Below are 16,664 nucleotides of genomic sequence, written 5' to 3' on the forward strand. Positions count from 1 at the left end.
GTGCTTCTGTTCTGGCAGCAGGACGTAATGCTGTTTAGCAGGGAGGGATGAGAGAGGAAACGAGATTCGTGTGAGTGAATCTCGCGTTATCTAAGAGGGGGATCGAAGTCGCAGTCAGACCTGGAGCCTCTCCAAGGCTCTTCTAATCACAGAGATGGCCTTAACTGGGTTATTTCAAATATCTTGGCTCGGTAATGAGCACTATAAATTATTTAGGCATATTTTAAGGAATTAATGGTACATTTTGTCCTTGAGTAAAAACACTTCCTTCCAGCTCTGCGTTGGCTTTGTAGGAGCAGTTTGTCTCTGAGCTCCTCCCATGACAGTTACTGCACTCGGGACCCCTCAATCTGTGTCTGAGCCAGAGGGCTGCTTGCTTTCATCACCTTGAGAGAGCCCTTGTCTGTCTGTTTCAGTGACTTCCCAAAGCCCTGCAACAAAACCCCTGCGGCACTTTGCTGCCTGGTGGCATGTTTTGGGAGGAGCAGGTTTGTGTGCTTGCCATGCTCTCCTGCACATAGCAAACTCATTCTTTATATTCAGCTGCTCGCCAATGGGGGGCAATAAATGATTTATAACCATGGCAGCAGTTGCTGTGGGAAACTGGCATCAACAAGGAGCTTTCTCGTGTCCACGTCAATAAAAGTACTAAAAATCTTTCCACTCTGCATCGGGTGAGACCATCTGTGATGCCTCCCAAGGAGCTGGTGTAGAGGTAAGTCAGACAGATGGTATCACACGCAATGTCTGTGACAGGAACCAATGACCCTCTCAAGTGTTTCAAGCTGGAAGTTCCTGTGATCAGATCGGGTCTTCTGCCACCATCTGGGCATCCTGGGAAGGGGGTTAGCAGCAAAGATTGGTAGAATCTGCTTTTGCTTAAATTGCTCTGTGTTGCTTCAGAGATTTCTGTACTGCAGAAAATCTTGTGGTGTGATCAGGGCATCTATAGCTGCTGTTCTAGATGAGGGGCTTCCAGCACTTTGCAGTCTTGGGTTCTCTCTGGCCTTGCAGTTCTCTGTAGCTTCGTCTTGCATTCAGATTCATCAAATCAAGGTGTGCCTTGAAATAGAGTTTGTAGGGATGATTAGGGAAAGAAGCAGACTCTGTGGTGACAGGATACTTAGAGGAGATTTAGCTTGGATATAAGAAAGAGAATTTTACAGTGAGGGTGATGCGGCACTGGCACAGGTTGCCCAGAGAGGTGTTGGGTGCTCTGTCCTTGGAGATACCCAAGGTCAGGCTGGACGGGGCTCTGAGCAGCTGGTGGAGCTGTGGAGGTCCCTGCTCACTGCAGGGGGTTGGAATAGATGGCCTTTAATGATTGCATGCGAACTGTTAAGTCAGGTCTGAACCAGTGATTGAGCACCTGGTGAAGGGGCAGAGCCAGCCCTGGAAGCACAGGTGCAAGGAATTCACATGTGACCTCCCTAACCTCATTTACAGGCTGGCAGCCAAGAGGGAAGGATTTCTACTTGGAGATTGCTTCCTTCAGGGTATTTTCCAGCCAGCTCTTATCTTCAGAGCAGGGTAAGCTGTTCCTTTTTTGTTACCCGCTTGTGAGTAATTCCTTTTTTGGGTTATCTGAGAACTGGTCAGAGGCAGCTACATACCTCTGTTTTCATGCTGTGCAGGAGTCCTTTCCAACTCAAACTATTCCATGATTAAAGGTTCAGGGAAAGGGTATGTGTAAATGAAGGAAACTAATAGGATGAAGGGAAGGCTTTTCTGGGAAGTATGAACTCTGAAGGAGTTTCAAAGTGCCATTTCTTTTCCTACAGTTTCCTTGATTCTGGTGCAACACTTTCCTATGTATAGGAAGGATTTTTCTCTCTATAAATAAATGTTTGTCAACCCAAGGTTGTTCAAAGGGAGAACCCCACTGTAAGATGCTGAAAGCTGCGCCAACTGCTGCTTTGTAGAGGGGACCGATACCAGTTTTGTGCCTCAGGTTCATGTTTCATACTGAGGACAAGGGGAAGTTAGCACTGATGTTTCTATACAGAAGTCTGAGCAGAACAGCATTCCCAGGGCTACCAAAATGCTGTGAGTAGGAAAGCACCCTATGCACACCAATGGGATGACTAACGTCCCCCTTCTGTGTCCCAGCTGGGGCCTGGGATTTATTTTCTCCCAAGGATTTAAGATTAGAGCCTTAATTGCATCTGATAAGAAATGCTCTGAACATCAGAAATAGTGCTTGCTGAGTGGGGCTCCGAGTGTCATCGCATTATAGCTGGTGAAGGATTACAGTAGATTCCCCTGTATGAATCTTCCTTCCATTTAACCTGAGTCAGCTTGATGCTTCCAGCTGCAGGATTGGTGTCTGCAAAGGCTGTCTGTTCTCCTTCCTCTTGGAGTCCCTCCATTTGCCAGTCCTTCCTTTATCATTTCTCAGTTGCCGGAGCCAAACACAGCATCATTTAATGCTGTTTTGAATCATAGTGCTGTAACATCTTGAAGAGAGGAGAGGACTGGGGGGTCTCAGCTGCTCCAGCTCTCATTTGTGATGTTCTGTATCTCAGAAGTCCAAAAGGGTTTCAGGTGTGGTTTCCTAGGGCTCAGCACATGCTTGGTGTTTAGAGAGAGAAACAGGCTGACAGAACAGAAGGGGGAGGTGTGTGGGAGTGCAAGAAATCCTCCTTCATTAGAGGTGTGGAAAACAAAAATGGGTGACTGTGCAGCTCTGACACGTGCCTTGGGAGAGCTTAAACATTTTCTTACGATCAGAGAGTTCAGACATCAATGTGTGCTCTGATGCTGGAGTGTGCACCTGGGTCTGCAGTTGTTACCATCACCTGTTGGCATTGTTTGTGAAACTGGAGAAGGTATTCATATGTAAAAAAGGTTAATTATATGGCTCCAAATGCACGTGAAAATCAGCTGGTTGAAAATCAGAAGTTGGTTTCTAAGAGGGATAAACTTGCAGCTGATTTAACAAGCTTGTTTTGCAGAGGACAGGGGTGAGGTGTGCTCAGTCACCAATATCACAGGAACTGAAACCCAAGTAATGTAATAATGGGCTGATAGCTGCTACTGCTCATTTCCTTTGCTACTTTCCAGCGCAGTGTGGTTTGTGTTCATCCAACTGTTCCTTAGGAGAAACAAATGCCGTGTTCTGGTTGAGTGAAACAAGGGCTGGGCTGCAGGTGGACAGGAATACGAGCTCCCAGAAGCCAGGGACACAGAAATGCAATGTCAGTTTCAGTGTTATTTAAGCAATGACTGGGCCTTGAGTGTCCATCTAGTAAGATGTGCTCACAAAACCCTGGTGCAGCTTTGTCCAGACCTTCAGACTTACTAAATATCTTATGACAAAAAGTCAATGGAGTGGGCTGAATGGATAGGAGACACGTTCGCTTATGTCTTTATGAATACAAGATGCGATCACATTGTGATATTACTGGGGAGGATCTGTGTTGTGGTAGATGGCGTGTTTTGTAGTTGCATACAGAATGTCTTACCAGATTCTTGATGTGGTAGTGTCACCTGGAAGAGTGTGAATTGCTCACCCTGCTTTCTGTTGAGCTTCAGGACTCTTTTCCAAGCATCTTTCCAGTCTGGTCCTGCATAATTCATGAGATCTAATGGGGTTGTAGTCCACGGTGAAAGTACTATGGACAAATTGCCTGTAGAAATCAAATGTATCATGACTGCAATGTGTTCAGTTAATTTAGAGGTGGTTGGCCCCTAAGTGCAAGGGACAGTCTGGTGGTTGAGATTTGGTTTGGCCATGGCTGGTAACACGCCACTTTAAAGTAGAACTTCAAAATGCACAGTGTACATGGAAAGTGCACTGTGTCTCTGGAAGGCTCAGGAGGCTGATCCCACGTTTTGTCTTCTGCCATCCTGAAGCAAGCAGTAGGCTGCAAATTCCAGAGTGACCGTGGGAGAGCTGCTGCTTTATTTCCCTCCATTTAAGTAAGAATGCTGGCAAGCTGCCCTCCCTCCCCCGAGAGCCTCATCCTCCAGGTTTGTTTGCACAGTGCTCGCTGAATGCCTAAAAAAAGGCGCCAATCAGATTGCATTTGCCTAATACATTAATGAATCTGCTTAGGTGTCATCAGGTCTAATGTCTTAGTGAGAGGTGACAGTTGAATGCATCCGGACTGAACTGCTAAGGAGAAGTTGCAGGGTGTTAGATTGCCTGTGGTGTGCTGAGACCTGTGGACTTGGGGCTGGGACCCGGCGTGGTAAAGTTCCCTGGGTACTAATGGAAGCATATAAACAAAAACAGAGGTGAAGGTAGGTCTCCCTTCTTGTCATTCTTGCAGCAAGCCTTTATGTATCTTGTGGTTGGTGCCCTTTGCCAAAGGAACTCGAACTCCTTGGCTGGCTGCACGGGAGTAGATTTTACCTCTGCGTGTTTACGGGAGTTATAGCTGCAATAAAATTTTTAAAGGATCCCTTGAGAAGACAGAATTACAGCAGCCTTTGTTACTCCTAGCAGAATGCATGCAAAGCCAAATAGATTAAATTCATGCAAGCTCCTTCCCTGCCTCCTGCGGGATGGAATGATGGCTCTGGAGCAAAGGGCTTTAAGTGCAAGGGCTATGTGAGGTTTTACACTTCTGAGAAAGCAGTCTCGCTCTCATCCTCAAAGAAACAGCGTCAGGAGGACCTCAGCTGGGAGCTGAAGTGAGAGCGGTGTGAGGTGCATGGGTGGGTCTGTCCAAGGAACGGATCTGTGGTTTTACTGAGTCACGTGCAGCCAGATCTGCTTTAAATGCCCAGTGTACTGAGCTTTGTATCTGTGCAGCCTCTGTGTTTTCCCCTCTGCTGGCTGCACTGGTGGCATGGGGCAAGGCTCTGCTGTTAAATGCTGTGCCAGGAATGTGCACAAGTGTGGTGTGCGCTGTGGCCCTCCCCAGCTCATCTGCAGCTCTCCCTGGTGCTTCTGTGGATACCAGGGAAATGCCAGCACGACATTCTTTTGCTTCACTGGGCAGATCCTACAAGGATAGACACAAAAGTATTACAAATCTTAGCCGGATTATCGTTTTTTAAGTCAATATCTAACAAGGCAAGCACCTGACAAAATGGGAGCAGCTTGTTTCAGGTGGTTGTGTGGCTTTGCCAAGTGTTTTCAAGCATCTCAACTACTGTTCAGCTGACGATTGTTTTCATCCATTCTTTATCTGCTTTGTGGAAAATGAAAGATCACAGCTCATGGGTGTGTTTGGAGAAACAAGTCGTTTTATCAAAGGCTTTGTGTTTTGCATTGTTTTAAAGATGTGCAGATGACAGACTGCACGAAGAAGCCTGGTTCCACATTGTAGGCTGTGCTCGGAATGCTGTTCCTTGGCATTTAAAATTAATTACAGTTTTGCTATCAGTACTGGTGAAAATGAGTTAAGACCCAAACTGTTATGTCCTCATGTGCTTTTCTATAGCACCTATGGTTTAAACCCATTGAGGTTGATAGAAGGAAGTGCCCTTGTTCATAAGGAGCATCACTTGATGCCCCAGAGCATAATTCAGTCCCACGCAGGAATCTCAACTTTCACTCATCCCTTCTGCTCCAGAGACAGCGTGTCTTGTAAAAACACACCTTGCTGAAGTCTCAGGAAATGTTACCCGGGTAATGCTTTTTTTTTAAGGTAAATGCATTAAGGTAATGGTTCACCTCTGGACATTCTCGCTCTCACTCAGACGAGGAATGGGATGACACCACGTGAGGAGTAAGAAGAATTATTTGCTTTGGTAACAGCTGCCACAGTGGAGCAGTGGGATCCACAATGGGTTGGCAGTCAGCTGTACTGAGGCACTGGTTGCATTCAGGTTTTTTCTTCCTGTCCCCAAAGCTTTCTTTTCTTGGTGCTCACGGGGTCCCTTATAAATGTCCTCATATTTCAGATACCTGCCCACCTTCAGGTGCAGCCATAAGGCCTAATTTTGTGTGTAGGCTGGAATTGCTTCAAGCTCTGCCAATGTAGGATTTATGGCATTTCAATGGGCTCATTGGTTGCTCTTTGCTGTGAATGAGCTCTGCTTTGTGCTGAAGGCCTGGTGCACAGCTGCTGGTGGTGGAGTATGGCCGGCAGCTAAATGAGCTGTTCTGTCTGTGCTGCCACCTCACAGCATTCCCACCAGCAATCCCCCATACCTCATTTCTGGCATCTCACGGAAAACAATAGCACAGTTGTTTTTCATCCATCATTATTCTTTGCTGTGGGATAGTGGCTGGAAATAATTTTCCATCCAGGACTGATGGGGATAATACATTTCAGAAGAGGAGTAGTTTCTCAGAGCATCCATGGGCTGTGCACTACAGCCACTTGCTTTTGGTGGGGTCAGGCTCAGACCTCTGATTTCTGCTATTTCTACTTCCTACGAACCACACAGAGCTTTCTCCACTATAAGCACAGTGTTTTGTTTAAAACAGTGAGGGTAAAACAGGGCACTTGCACTTATTCACCTACCACTGCAGTCTTCTCCTTGACTTTGCAGGGCTTTGTAGACATTCAGCTTTGTAGCTCTTTGAGAAAAATCCACCTTCCTGTGCCTATTTTTCCTTCCCTTGGTGCTCAGGCAGCTCGTTTCTGGAGCCGCAAGAGAACTGTGTGGAAAGCCATTAGCAAGGAAATTGAGCTCTTCATCTCTGTTTGTTGTAATAACGTTCTTCAGTGTGGGAGGGTTTGGAAGAAGCCTCCCCATCTGTTTGAGGCAGGCTGTTACCTGCCTGCAGGTCTGAGTATCTTCCAGCTTGCAGCACACTCCCTGCCAAGCTCTTACCAGGGATCGATGCAAGTTGGAAATGTTTTTCAGGACCTCTCAAAGCTGATGGCAGGTAGAATAAGTTGTAGGCTTGACTTCTCTTTGTATCTTCAGTTCAAGTCTCAGCTGCCTTCAGTGTATAGATCTGCCGCCATCACTGCATGGATTTTTCAGTAGCTGGAACAAATCTTTTATTAAATTATTTTCTGCTGGCTGTGCGTGTTGGTCTGTAATGGAGGCTGGCGGGGGGCATTACTGAAACTGGCTGAGCTTTGCCCACCTCCTGCCTCCAGCAGGCCGGTACACACGCTGTGAGGTGAAAGTTGTAGGACCTGAGTTTGGTCTGCGAAAGGATTAGGGCTAAATTCTGGTGAAGCTGGGGAGAGGGCTGTGACCACAGTATGTTAGCACGCTGGCTCACATACCCTGCTTTTGAACTGGCTGCATGATGGATGGATGCATAGGGAAGTCATGATTTTCCTGTGTCCGCTACTCCTCAGACTTTGTGTTAAGGGTGTGCAGATTTACCTGTTCTTTTTTCCTTGTGTTACATGAAAACCATTCTATTATGATCAAGTAGGTGCAATGCAACTTGTGCTGGATAGCAGGTGCCAGCAGCTGGTCTCTCTGCATCCACAGCTGAGGCTCAGCTTCATGTGGCTGCTGACTTTTCAGGTAGTCGGAGTGAACAGACGGTGACTTGCCACCATGAAGTGAGTTAAAGCCTCCAATTAGCCAATATGCAGTTAACTAGATTAGCAACACAGGGAACCAAGCAGGCTTAGCTGAGGACCATGCGATCCTAAATGAATTAGGTTGGGAAGCATGGGGTGTGTGGTGCCCTGAGTCACCAGAGGGTGCCTGCAGGTCAGCTCTGTACTGAGGTAGGGATTCACCCCGTGGTGACACTGTTTAATAATTGAGGTGGAAGAGACCACCCAGTTCCAATGCCCTGCCATGGGTATTGCTGCCAATATATGGTGTGTTTTGTGTATTACTGGCTTCTAACTGCTTGGCATGCTTGGTGATGCACTGTTGCTGTGGGATGATACTGCCCAAGGTGAAGTGGGATGATGCAAGGCTGAGGAGCAAAGGTACTCCCTTCTCCTCTGATAGAGCAATTTTTTTCTTCCATTTTAGGAGGAATGAAACAAAACTTTGTCTCCCTGTTTTTAAGGTTAAGCATGTAGGCTGTTGAATCTGCCTCAGCAGCAGAAGGACAAGGTGTGCCAGTACGTTCTCCAGGCTGGAGACTGGATGCTGGATACTCCCAGGTGGTCTCAATCTGACCTGCTGACAATCTTTGCTCAACTTTGGTCATTATTTTGGTGGTTTAATGAGGAGAATCACACTTTTTAGCTTTCCTCACGTTGCTTCCCCATAGAGTTGCTCATTTGAGATACCCAGCAGCTTACGTTTTTTGCTAGAGTTGAGCTTGGTAGCTTGTTACTCAGTTTAATTAAAGGGACCAGATTGAACACCGTAACGGGGAATATCCTTTGAAGAGGCAGCACCTCTGCCAATTCATGGAATCATCCCTAACCAATGGCTCCATTAGATGACACGTGCTTGTAGAAAGAGAGTTCCCTGGCATGAAGGGTTTATTGTCTGAGAAGAAAATGAGGAGAGGTGAACAAGCAGCATTTCTGCTATGCTGTTTTTACAGGCAGAAGCTGTGAGATGAAGTCTTGCTGCAGCCTGCAGCAGAGCCAAGGCAGACTTTTCCTAGCATCTCTAACAGCATAAAGCAGTGCTGGAGTCTGAGGCAGTCCTCTGCTGTTTGTTTGTAGCAAAGAGGAAAAGCTTTTTGGGGATTCTCCTGTTTCATGCAGGTAATGTCACGCTGGGGCATCCATGTGTTGTAGCTGGTCAATTTTCTGCCATCCTGTGATGTATAGGGTTGTTATTTTCTCATGGACCCAATTACTCGGCCTTGGAGAAGCTGAGAGACTCAGGAGGTTGAAATTTGACTCACTGTAAGGCTGAATCCAGGACTCCTACACTGCTGTTGCTGACAAGGTGGCTCAGCAGTGGCAGGAGGGCACTTCCCATTGGCTTGGATGCTGCTTTGCTGAGTGAGGTGTCAGCCATTTCCCCACATCACAACAGGGCAACTGTCCTGCTGGGAAAGGATTGCTGGTGTTTGTTTTTTATTTGTTTTCTTGTAGGAGTTAAATTACTGCATGTTTTTTCCAGCTAAAAATCCTGCTGGTGCATCTCTATTGGCTTGCAGGCTGCACAAGGGCTCAAAGCTTGGAGGATGAATTCCTTCTTCTCAAAATATTCTTGTGGATGTTCTCCATCCAAATCATGGCACAGACACAATGAGCTTCTGCTCCTTGTTGTTAACAGGGTACAGCATTGCACCTCTGCTCAAAATTTCTCTTTTTGTGTGTGTGTGTTTATAAAAACAGCCAGCTCTGACTTAATACGGAAGACCCCAAAGCTTCTTTTTATAAGGTGCCAGTGATGCTTTGCTATTTGCTTGTGCCCTGTGGTTTGGGTGCTGCTGAGCTCCCAGGGGTGCTTGCTGCTGCAGCACCTGAGGAGCCGCCTGCCAACCCTGCAGGCAGGAGATATTCCTCCAGATTTCTTCAGAGAAGAGGTTGCTATGCAGCCTTGTTTGTTCCTGGCATGTGACACTGTTTGCTCGTGTGGCTAGAGCACCTGGCTGGGCAGGCTGGTCTCCTTCTGGAGGAGGGGGCTGCTTTGCCAAATGGCTGTCCCAGCTCCTGGCTTGGGAAACACAGGCTGCAGAGCACCAGAAATCCCTTGTTGCAGGGATTCACATTTCTCAGGGGGATTATGATCTTCTCAGCATGGAGCGAGGTCTGCGAAGTGAAGGCTGCAGCTGTCTCTGAAGGAGGTTGGTGAGCGGCCCTGGCTGCTTCCTGCTGTGGTGGGAAAGCAGCATGTGGGGTGACAGATAGAGGAGGGGAGGGCAGGGCAGGCAGGAGCTGCTGAGCAGTGGAGGTGTTTATAATGAGGAAGCCACTGTTCATACAAAAAGGGTCAGTGTGATTCCTGCCATGGCAGGGCAGCAGAGCAAGAACCCCCAGCTCAGCTCAAGCACAACATCCCCTCTTTGCTGTGCATAGGAAAAGGGAGAAGTCCCTGCCCAGCTGCTCCAGGTGGGCTAAAATTTGGGAATCCAAATGCTCGTGAAGTTAGGTGATACGTGGTAGCTGAGGTGAATGGAGACTTTAAAAACGTCAGTGATGCCTGAATGGTGGACTTAGATCCTGAACATGATAGAGGGTGTTTAAGTGCCCTAAGGACCAGGGAATAAATTCTGAGCAGTGGGAACTGTTGTGTTTCAAGGTTCGTACGGCACTAAGAACAGCACTAGGACTTAGTGAAATAGATACAAGAGTAATAAAATGGACAATTAAACCCATCTCATTAAAGCCTTTGTGCTCCCAATGCTTGTTACTTGCAATGACAAATTTCAATACATAACGTGGATCCCACAGTGCTCCTGAACGAGATTGGTTCAGATCATTGAGAATTTCCCTGCCTGGCGGTTACAAAGAACAGGACAGAACCCTTGGGATGCTCCTTGGAGCTGCCTTGGGTTTATGCAGGTGTCTGTGACAACCTGCCACAGTCAGAGTACTTGCACTTGTTTGTGCCTTTAGGAAAGATGTAGGGAGCGGTATGGGAGGCCTCACAGGGAGTGGAGCATGGGGCAGAGCGTGTATTTTAGCTGTCTTTTACTACTGAAGAGGCAGGGATAGAGCAGGAGAACTCTCTTTGCAAGGCACTGGGGGAGACATGCCTGGTACTTCCAAGGAAAATGCAGTCACAAGAAGCCAGTGTGGTGCCATATGATGAGCAAAGCCCTGCATGGGCTCAGGACCCTGTGATTGCAGAGTTATAGCCAAAGCACTTCCATAAAGAAAATCCTTCCAACGCTTTTGGTCATGGTTATGCCCAAGGCAACGAGTCAGTGTAGTTGACTCCTTGCTACCTCATTGTGTCTAACCAGCTCAGGAGCCCACAGAGCAATACATTGCCCACTGCTGGGGAACTGGCATCTTTGGCCACAGCTCCAATGGAGACCATGACAAACACATGTACAGTGCTCACATAACCATGGTGTCCAACAGGACACCTCATTAGAGCTGGAATGAGAGTTTGTTTGGGTGTGTTTAGGAGTTAATGAGGTTTGGCATTCAGACCAGCTTATTCCTAACTCTTGATTCCCTGCTCTGGGTAAGCTGCTGCTCACAGTAACTCTTGTTTCATGGCTGGGTAGCCCTGCTGTGCTGAGAAGCAGCTCTGACAGGAGCTTTGGACAGGGGAACTGAGTTTGAAGACCTTCCAAACATGAGGTGAGGGCAGAACACGTAGAAGAGGCAATGTGTTTGTTTGCTGTGCTGGGAAGCCACCAGAGAAATAGGTTGTTAGTTAGGGAAGACAGTAATGATAGTATTAAATAATCTCTATTTTCATTTACTGAGTGCTAATGATCCAAAGAAGCTGAAAATCCCAGAGGATGTGTTTCCTGTAGATTAACCCAGCAGAATGGCAAGACATACAGTTATTTTATATTGAAACATTGCCAAGACCTGTAGCTGCTCAGATGCATTTTTGCTCCATTTTCCTCTTTAGAAAGCCAGTTTTTAGCATATTATTTACATAACAGTGAACCACTGGTGCTGCTCTCTGTACAGAGAGTGGCATGATCTTATTTCGAGCTTCTCCCATTGGTGGCAGAAGAGGAATCCTCCACATGAGGCTGCAGGAAGGAAAACTGCTCTTTCATTATCACTCCAGACTTTGTGCAGTCTTCTGTCTCTTTTACCCCCTCAAAAAAAATGAGGTGACCTTAAATAACCATACATTTGGGGTTTTCCATTACGTGTGGTGGCCTGATGTATTTTCTAGATACTCATCCTACATGATGAAATCAAAGACAATATACCTTAACCCCTGCTTTGTGCCCTTGTCCCACACCTTTCATTCCTTGTTTTAATGTGCACAGTTTGAAATAGACTGAGATTTGTATTTTAAGGATATTTAGTGCCTGCCTTCCACTGAAAATAATGAGAGTCAGACTCTAAAGACCATCTCAGCATCTTTGTTCCTTGAACTTAAGCTGTCTCTTTGAATTTACGTAGTAAAGGTTTAAAGTCAGAAATGGGTTAACAGCTAACTTCAGTCTGTCTGGAATTGCTTGCTTTATTCCAGGCGAAGCCATTGACAGCTTTGGAGGAGATGTAAATGTGTTGGGCAAGGGATGGAGCTACAGGGCCTTGCTGCTTAGATGAGCATTTTCTACTGTAAATTGCTTGAGGACACCATTTGATCAGATTGTAAGTTTGACTGATAGTAGGGTACCTGAAGTCCTTGCCTGGGCATTCTTTGTCACTTGTTTTAAGCTCATAGAACACGATAATAGGTACCTGCTTTTTTCTCCCACCAAAAGCAGAGGTGTTTTTTCCTGCTGTGATAGTTTAACTAATCTGTCTGTGACTGATCCTCCTGGCTGCACTTAGCTACCGTGTAGCTGCCATTCTTTCTGCAGAGCTTTATAGGCACCTATCAGTGGGTTTGAAAAAGCAATTCCCATTGGCATCCTTCCGTTCCCACTGACATTTATAGGAATTTCACTGTTGACTTACTATGCTGACTTTTTTTGCTCTACAAAATGCCCTTTTACCTCTCTGGTTAGGCTGTAAAAAGTAGGCCAATACAATTAAGCCAAAGCTTTATATGGTGGCTGAAGCTCTGCCAGAAGGTGAAAAGAAATCTCCAGAGCTCTGAAGTGAAAGCAGCCAAACTGGTAAGGAAATAGCCCACAGGAGCTGAAGCTGCAAAGCGTCGCTTTTTGCAGTAGTGCTGCACAGGTGGGCAAAGAGTGAATCTTTTTACTGTTGTATATCCTGCACCCTATTACACTGCCTACAAGTCCTCTAGTCCTGTGGGATGTGCACTTGGTGTTAACAGGGCAGGTGGTTCCTGGACAGCTGGCATCCACAGTTATGGGTGCTGCTATGGGCTCAGGATTCCTGAGGTGTCAAGAGGTTGTTTCAACTGCTCTTCTCCCTTTCCCAAAAGGTGGCAGATCTGGAAGCATCTGGTTTGAGCGGTACCTCAGAATTACTCACGGATGTGTCATAAAAGCTGATCTAGTCTTATCTACCCCTTCTCAGATGGGACAGGGGTACACACCAGTCTGATGACCATGTGCCCCACTGTAAATGCAGGTATGCTTGATTTAAAAAGGGAAACCATTCTGCCCTCCATTTTTTTTCCATTCTGAATGCATTCTTATGGTGTTTTAATGCCACCTGGCTCAAGCAGTTTCCTACCATGTCCCATGTGTGACACCACAGGGTAAGGGTAATGGCTGTCAGTTGTACTAACAGTGTCCTTTTTCCATGCAGGCTCCTGATGCTGCTAAGGACCCCAGTGGCATCTGTGTCAGGCCCAGTGACCGCGTGCAGCCTCTCCTCAGGACCGAGCCTACTGTCCCCCAATGGCAACAGAAGATAATTTTGCAGCAGGTAATGGACTGCAGGAGGTGACAGACCTCTAGCTTTGCAGCCAGGGTTTGCTGCAACCCTGCTGCTGCAGCCTTTGGAGCACATTTGCCTGCAGTGGAGATGCTGGTGCCCAGGAATGCTGCTTGGCTCAGGGAGGCAGAGCCCTGATCTCACAGCTCTGGAGGAGGTGCCAGCTGTGCTGGCAATTGCAGCAGCTATTCTTCATTCTGCAAGGTCTGGAGGCTGGGTAATGGGGAATATATTGGCCAGGATGAAAGGCAGGAAAACATGATGTGCATAGCTTTGAATTTTCAGGAATAACTAAGATCAGAAGTTTCTGCTGAGCCAGGACGTGTTTCTTTTAGTTGAGAGGAAGCATTTCTGAAGCAGGGAATAAATTCCAGTAACAGTGAAAGGGAACAAGGGGGGGAATGTTTGGATGGACAATTTGCATCCTAAGATACAGTATCCCAATAAACTCATTGAATACAGGGGATGTCTAGTGCACATACTCTTAGGTATAGCAAATAGTGATTAATTGTTTGTGCCCCAGTAGTTTCTTTATTGTGGAGGGACATAAAAACTATAAAAATTGATTGGAAATTACAGAAAGCAAAGAGCTTTCAAACTAGATTTGTAAAGTAGCTACTCATTAGATAGTGCCAAATTCTGGATACCTTTGCAAGTTGTCTGTCCTTTGAGAGATGATGAAATCCTGCAGTCTTGGATAGGTAACCAGAAAAGCCTATAATTTTCCAGAGCATTCAGATGTTAAAATGCTGGAATGCAAGCACCTTCCTAGACATCGTGGCATGAAGTCACTAAGGCCCTTGAGGTCAGGAATGTAAGTTAATATTGATATGTCAGTCTGATGTGTAAAAGGGGTGCCTGTTTATCTATATATTTTTTCCTGCTCCTTCTCAAGTGCTGCAAATTCAAATAACTTGCATTGTCTTTATTTTAAAGCTAAGCATGATGCTCCAGTTGCTGTCTACTGTGGGAGTGTCCCGAAAGTCAAACCCAGATGCAGAGCTCTGCGGGGTGGAAGCATTGATTCAAACTTGCAGCTTTGTGGTAGCAGCTGGATTACTGAAGAAGGAGGTGAGGATGGAAGGTGTTTTAATGCATGATGGCAAACTCATCCCAACAGAAATCCTGCTTTTAAGAAGAAATGGTCCTTAGGGGTCAGTTCCGGTGCTTCTGTGTCAGAGCAGGTAGCTGACAGAGAGATGTGGATGATCCCGCCTTACTCTGGAGGTGCTCTTGGCATCACATCTCTATCACTAGTTCATTACACTGTATACTTTATCAGTGGTATCTGAATGATGACTACTGCCAGCTATGATAAGGACTGCAGCCCTACTGGCCTTAAATTGGGTCTTGTCATGTGTTACCAGTTCTGTATCTACCTATGCTATTGATGCATGCCTTGACATTGGTAAGTTCCAAGTTCTTTTTCTGCTTGCCCCTCAGATCTAACCTTGAGGACTGGATGGTGCCACTGGTGCAATTTGCCTGCATACTAAGATGTCTCCCTGCTTTGAACTAAAATATGTAGCACTGTGCGGGTCTTTACTGGTGGTGTTCACTGAAGCCAATGACTGACATGGGAATGGTTGGTTGTAAAGCAGTGAGTTTAATAACTAACGTGCTTATTCCCATTCCATACCTAGGGGCCATCTCTTCCCTGGAGGGCTGGGGCAGCAAGACTAATGTGCAGGACCTCGATGCTAAGGCTAGAGGTGATCTCTCCCCCCTTCCTCATCCCCAGGAAAGGGAGGTGAGCAGTGCTGCCCTGGAAACTACTCAGATCAAAGACAAGCTGAAGAAGAGGAGGATGTCTGAGGGCCTGTTAGCCCCACAAAAAGGTAAGGCTGGAGCCTGCCTGCTCTTCAGCAGGATGCAGGGTCTTTCCCAGCCTAGAGAGCTTGTGCATATTACCACTGAATAGATCTCCCCTGGATGTGCCCTCTGCAACAACCTTCCTTGCTCCATTCCCCACGTAGTCCTTTCATTGCTGTAGGGCCATACCTGTGTGCTAAGCACACGGTGTACTACTGTATACCAAATTTCCCCGAAATCCATCAGTCGTAATATCTAGCTCCAGGTGCTTTGTGTTTGAAATGTTGTTTCTCTTACACTGCATCTCTCTGTTTTGCAGGCCTGACTGACAGTAGTGACATGAAGGGGGTTGCCCTGAAGCCAGCGATTTCCAGGTCAGCTTCCCAGAGGTTCCTGGTAACCTCCAAGCCTGTGCCCCCCATCCAGAACAGCCTTCCTCCCCCAGAGCCTGGCTGGATGAGCAATGGGGAGCAGGAGCTCAGGGAGGATGGCACAGATCATAGTGGCAGTGAAGGCAATCACAAAGAATTGACATCAGAGGTAAGGAAACAAGATAAATCTGGTTTTGATGCAAAAGATGTTTGCTGAAGCAGACAGTCCTGCAAACTGAACTTTGAGTTCCAAGCACAGTAATAGTATTTAGTAGTAATATTTCTAGAGCTCAGCAGCCTCTGTGTGGCTTTGTTGCTTTGACTGCCCAGGGTTAAATGATGGGAATTGGCACTTCTGGCTAGGGGAAGTGGAGTCCAGCCCCTATCCATGCGACTGGCTTTGCAGGGCAGACAGGAGGTGCAATTGTTTGGGTTTTTGTCACAATGGGCACGAGGGGGCAGAAGAATAGCAGCCCTAGAATAAGGAGGAAAAACAACAGAAGGATAGTGCACTTCAGCCCTGCAGTTATGGGAACAAGTGTATCCCTGACATTAACTCTGTTGGTTTCATTGGAGATTGAACAGGTCCTGATTTGGCTCTTCGGCCACAAGAAGAATGATGGGGTTCTATGTAAAGGTGATCTGCTCCCACTACTGCCCTTCCTAGCTGTGGTGTGGGGAGCTTGAAGGGGTGACGTTGCCAAACTGAATGATTTCAGCAGGCAGAGAGCCCTTACACGGAGTGGCAGGGCAGGGAGCTCTGCTGAACCTAATAAATGTCAGTAAGCCTGCAGTGATGAATTGTGTGGGATCTGGAGAGCACATTAGCATCTGGACCAAAAGGCTGATAGGGGAATGTTGAAAGGGCAGCAGCAGAAAAAGAATTATGGCTTTGAGAAAAGCAGGTTTTGACAGTATGCAAAATGACTTTGTGAGGACTTGGCAGGGCCTCAGTAATGGCTGGTGGGCACCTTTGGACAGTAGGGGGATAAAGATCTAAACCCATTTCAATGCCATAGGAAAGCTAATAGAGGTGATACCACCCCAGAGCATCCTATTTGCCAAGTAGATTGCTGCCGCAGAGGTGAGCAAAGGGGGAGAGCTGTCAACAGCATGGGACATGGTCCTTCCTTCACCACTTGACTTTCCATTGCCCATCTCAGGCCAAGACATGCCAACACTTTGACTCATTTTTTCCTCAAGGTCTTAGGAAAGAGTGCAGCTAAACTGCTTGTGGCATCAA

The 16,664-nt window shown here is 46.7% G+C and overlaps 1 protein-coding gene across 4 annotated transcripts in view; it reads left to right on the forward strand.

The window, feature by feature from the left end:
• The first annotated feature begins 599 nt into the window (after positions 1 to 599).
• Positions 600 to 16,664, forward strand: part of TOGARAM2 (TOG array regulator of axonemal microtubules 2) — a 39,885-nt gene continuing 23,820 nt past the window's right edge. The window contains exons 1-7 of one of the 4 annotated variants that reach the window (XM_015856951.3): positions 604 to 715; positions 1,447 to 1,530; positions 12,781 to 12,929; positions 13,110 to 13,229; positions 14,175 to 14,309; positions 14,882 to 15,076; positions 15,370 to 15,590. In XM_015856951.3, coding sequence (XP_015712437.2) covers positions 13,202 to 13,229; positions 14,175 to 14,309; positions 14,882 to 15,076; positions 15,370 to 15,590 — 579 coding nt within the window. In that variant the 5' untranslated portion in view covers positions 604 to 715; positions 1,447 to 1,530; positions 12,781 to 12,929; positions 13,110 to 13,201. Of the gene's footprint in view, positions 716 to 1,446; positions 1,531 to 4,030; positions 4,246 to 12,780; positions 12,930 to 13,109; positions 13,230 to 14,174; positions 14,310 to 14,881; positions 15,077 to 15,369; positions 15,591 to 16,664 lie in introns of those variants that run through there. The other 3 variants (XM_032443275.2, XM_015856950.3, XM_085542654.1) reach the window with 3 other exon arrangements.

Source organism: Coturnix japonica, chromosome 3, assembly GCF_054131305.1.
Source record: "Coturnix japonica strain WE chromosome 3, WE-NBRP24, whole genome shotgun sequence".
Classification (NCBI taxonomy): domain Eukaryota; kingdom Metazoa; phylum Chordata; class Aves; order Galliformes; family Phasianidae; genus Coturnix; species Coturnix japonica.